Consider the following 4248-nt stretch of genomic DNA (forward strand, 5'->3'; position numbering starts at 1 on the left):
AATTATGAGATAGTATCTCATAATTATGACTTAGCTGTCTCATAATTATGACTTAGCTATCTCATAATTATGAGATAGTATCTCATAATTATGAGATAGTATCTCACAATTATGAGATACTATCTCATAATTATGACTTAGCTGTCTCATAATTATGACTTAGCTATCTCATAATTATGAGATAGTATCTCACAATTATGAGATAGTATCTCACAATTATGAGATACTATCTCATAATTATGACTTAGCTATCTCATAATTATGAGATAGTATCTCATGAGATAGCTAAGTCATATTTATGAGATACTATCTCATAGTTATGGCTTAGCTATCTCATAATTATGAGATACTATCTCATAGTTATGGCTTAGCTATCTCATAGTTATGAGATACTATCTCATAATTGAGATACTATCTCATAATTGAGATACTATCTCATAATTATGAGATACTGTCTCATAATTATGAGATACTATCTCATAATTATGAGATACTATCTCATAATAATGAGACAGCTAAGTCATAATTATGAGATACAAGTTTTATTTTTTATCAGGGTGGCGGAAATGGGCTTCCATATCAGTCAGTCCTATTCCCAGAGAGGCTTCCTTTTCTAGTCCTGAATCTCCCTATTTTTCTTTTATGAGTGTGTGTAGGAAGGCATAATAAAAGGGGCGGTACAACTCTTTACTGTGATGCAAAAATAACCACAACACAAGTTAAAAGCTAAAAGTAATAAATTAAAATAAAATGGGAGAAATTTTAATGGGTTAAATACTTGTAAATAAAGTTCATCTCTACATAAAACACAGTAAACCAGTGAATTTTATCAGCACACAAATATGAGTAAATCAACATGCTCTCTCACACTATTGGGCATTTTCCCAAAAACTTTTCCCTGAACTATATTTTTTATTAGGTCCAAAAATTCATATAAAAATTGTGTCTAAAAATAGCAGAGCAGTATAAAATAGAAATTTCATTAGATTTAAATTAAAATAACACTGCAACTGGGAGCGTCAGCAAGTTGGTTCAGACCCGGTCATTCTGTGCCATTTAAAGGGGTGGTAAATGTTATGCTAGGCTTTTATGTGTTATATAACATTTGTGTCTTGAGATTGATATATCAAATATTTTTTCTTCGTTTCATATGTTATGTAATATATGTTTATTCTAAGAGTTGTACTCCCAAAATAGTAATGCAATTATTAGCGTTACCAATCGACACCCCCGTTTTGTTATCGAGATGGAACCTTCCATAGTGCGCAACACTCCTGCTTATCCCTCTTTGTCCGGTAGCGAAAGAAGGCCATGATAATTATGGCAAAAATTTGCGTTTTTGAATGAATTATAGTTAAATGATGGATCGACAAGTATACGCCGTGTGAGGACTGGTTTTCTGGCAATGACACATCAGAGAGTTTGAATTTACAAGACAGCACAGCGAGCGACGGAGAAAGAAAGGGTACAGTTTGCTCCACGACAGACTGCAAAGATGGCTAGCTATCTTTAGCTAGCAGGCTAATGTTAGCATTGTAAACAGCAGTTCGCACCCCTTAATCGATCGTTTTATGTCATCGATGATGCGATGTGTGTAGTTAGCTGCAGGTTTTCGCGTGTGACTGTAAAGGAACAAATAACAGATCTCGATTTGCGTACTAGTCTTGGCGTCTGCTTAGGGAATTTTTAACGCTAACTGGTTAGCTACATTGAGTAACGTGGCTAGTCAGTGAGCAAATTTAGTGACCAGTTTGCGGTAGACAGCTAAATTTTATCCTAACATCTGTAAGTGATTAGAGCAGGATGGGGTGCTCTATGGCAGGCCCTTGTAACATGTAATCATAGCACGTCCCTATTTAAAATTACTCTTGGATATCAATAATATCTTTCCTCATAGTCAAAAGTGCATTAGTCATAATTATAATCAAAGTTGTCAGAAATGTAAAAATGACCTGTGTCAAGATCTTATAAGTTAAATGGAAACTTCTTCAAAAGTGCAAGTGGCTGTTTAAAATGGTAATATCTAGATTTGTGTTTCAGAGTATAGCTATAAATGACTTCCTCTCAATCAAAACACATCAACTTCTTATATAGTTAAAATAATATTCCTGCTAAGACAAATGTTTATGTTTTATTCCTGATCCTGACATCTATGAGCATGTCCTTCCTATCTAAAAAATAATATTGTGAATATCTGAAATAGAATTTCTTTTTAGGAGAAACTCACTTTTCAGATATCCACTGTGTAATTGTTACTGGCCATAATAATTACACTGTGGACATTGCATCAAGTTTTTAATTAAAACGTAGATGATATCATTTTAGATTAGAACTTAATGATGAAGATTTACTTTGACGTATAAGTCTGTTACATGAAATTGGCTTGCCATAGGTCTCTGTTACATGCTTGTTCTGGCAGTGTAGTAAGCAACCAGTTTTACTCACCGAGTAAAAACTGGCTTGTTTTCAGGTTAGCCTGTTGCGTTAATGCGTTTTGCCTGACATGTATTTGGTGACCAAATCCCAGCGTGACAGACACCGTGGCGTGGCAAAATATTTGCAGCTCAAGAGGGGTTTGCAGAAGACCTGGGCCCGATGTTATAGTACCAGCTTACTTAATTTTCTTCAAATGATTTCAAATGCTTCAATTACAGCTTTAGTAATAAAGACAAGTAAGGTGAACCTGAGGTGCAAATCAACAGTACTGGAAAAAAACGCAGCAATTTCACTAAAACATGATGCAGAAAATCAAAGAAGGAAACTCTACAACATTATGAAATGAGAATAGTAAAGAAACTTTTCAGACAATAATGCAAAACTAATTTGAAAAATTAGTATACCAGTGTTGCCTAAATTGTAACCTTGTTTGTTGTTTTCTTTTTTGCTGATTTTTTTTTCTTGCTTGTTTTTGTTTGTTGTGTTTTGCTCAGTGTTGTTGTGTTTTGCACCTCAGGACCACTATAGACATGACCTGAAGGCAGATTCAACCTGTTGGCATATAGCCTTCAAGACGTCGTCATTTTTAACTTTTTTTTTTCTTGCATATGATCTGTGATTTGCCACTTCACCGACAGCCATAGTAGCTAATGGCTGCCGAATCGGGGAGACTACTGGCGGGACAAGGAAGGCGAAAAGGTAGGAATTAATTTCACCCATCTCCCAATCCGATCGGAATCATCCATTACTGCGCTGCAATGGGCTGCACTGGTGCTGTTAGCAATCCCTTTATTGCCTCCCCATATGTAAACTTCACGACTGTCTCCAATGGTGGCTGTTTCTCACAGAGTGAATCTGTGAACGGGGTTCATGTCTATCTTGCTATCAGTGTATCTTCAACTCCGTTTCCTCGTTCTCATGTCTTAGTCTTTTCCTGTCTCCCTCATTGACCTTACCTCTTTTGCCTCTGTTTGCGGCCTCACTCCCTCTTGCCTGGGTCATTTGGTCTGCCTGGGTCATTTGCGATTCAAGGCTTTCATAACGTTGGTGATGATTACGCCTGGATGTTCAGCATTTTGTTCTCATGCCAGTCTATGTCCCATCATTGAACCCATCACAACTGTTGGACTTGGGATAAAAAGAGGCCCTAGGTCTTAAGCTGCTCCACTCTGTCACTAAGGGGTATTGGCCAATCCAAATTCAATGCTTCTCCTGATTGATGGTGGACGTCTAAAATGAAGGATGGATGCAATAATCTTTGTTACTTATGTGTACCTCTTTCCCCCCCTTTTTCTCTATATTTTACTGTTTTAGCTTCCCAGATGAAGAGCCCGGAGAAGAAGAAGGCAAGGAAGTCCACAACTCAGGTGAGCAACTTGTGCAGACTGTCTCAGTGAACTAAAAGCTGAAATACGGTCTGTATCTTATAAAAGCTGCAAAAATAAACACTTTGTAATTTGTTTTCTTTTAGGCGGCTGGGTTCTCGCACCTCACTGAGTTCGCACCTCCTCCCACTCCTATGGTAGATCATCTGGTCGCGTCCAACCCCTTTGACGATGACTTTGGGCCTCCATCCAGACCTAGCGGTGCAGGTGGACCAGGTGGTGCTCCATTTCTCCCCAGTCCAGGTGCCGGTGGAGGAGGTGGGTATGGAGGTGGAGGCAGAATGGGTGCGAGCATGAACTTCATGGGAAGCCCAGGAGGGCCAGGAGGTGGTCAACCAGGGCGCAGGCCCCCCTTTGGCCCTCCATCTAATGCTGGCCCTCACCACCAGCTAGGCTTTGGAGGAATGCCTGGCTTTGGAGGAGGAGG

At 38.6% G+C, this 4248-nt stretch overlaps 1 protein-coding gene across 1 annotated transcript in view; it reads left to right on the plus strand.

Annotated features, from left to right (window-relative positions):
* Positions 1-1410: 1410 nt before the first annotated feature.
* pygo2 (pygopus homolog 2 (Drosophila)) overlaps positions 1411-4248 on the plus strand; it is a gene marked incomplete at its 5' end in the record, with an annotated part of 4478 nt that continues 1640 nt past the window's right edge. The window contains 3 exon segments of the mRNA XM_014009217.1: positions 1411-1465; positions 3751-3803; positions 3908-4248. Coding sequence (XP_013864671.1) covers positions 1411-1465; positions 3751-3803; positions 3908-4248 — 449 coding nt within the window.

Source organism: Austrofundulus limnaeus, unplaced genomic scaffold (genome assembly GCF_001266775.1).
Source record: "Austrofundulus limnaeus strain Quisiro unplaced genomic scaffold, Austrofundulus_limnaeus-1.0 Scaffold56, whole genome shotgun sequence".
Lineage (NCBI taxonomy): Eukaryota > Metazoa > Chordata > Actinopteri > Cyprinodontiformes > Rivulidae > Austrofundulus > Austrofundulus limnaeus.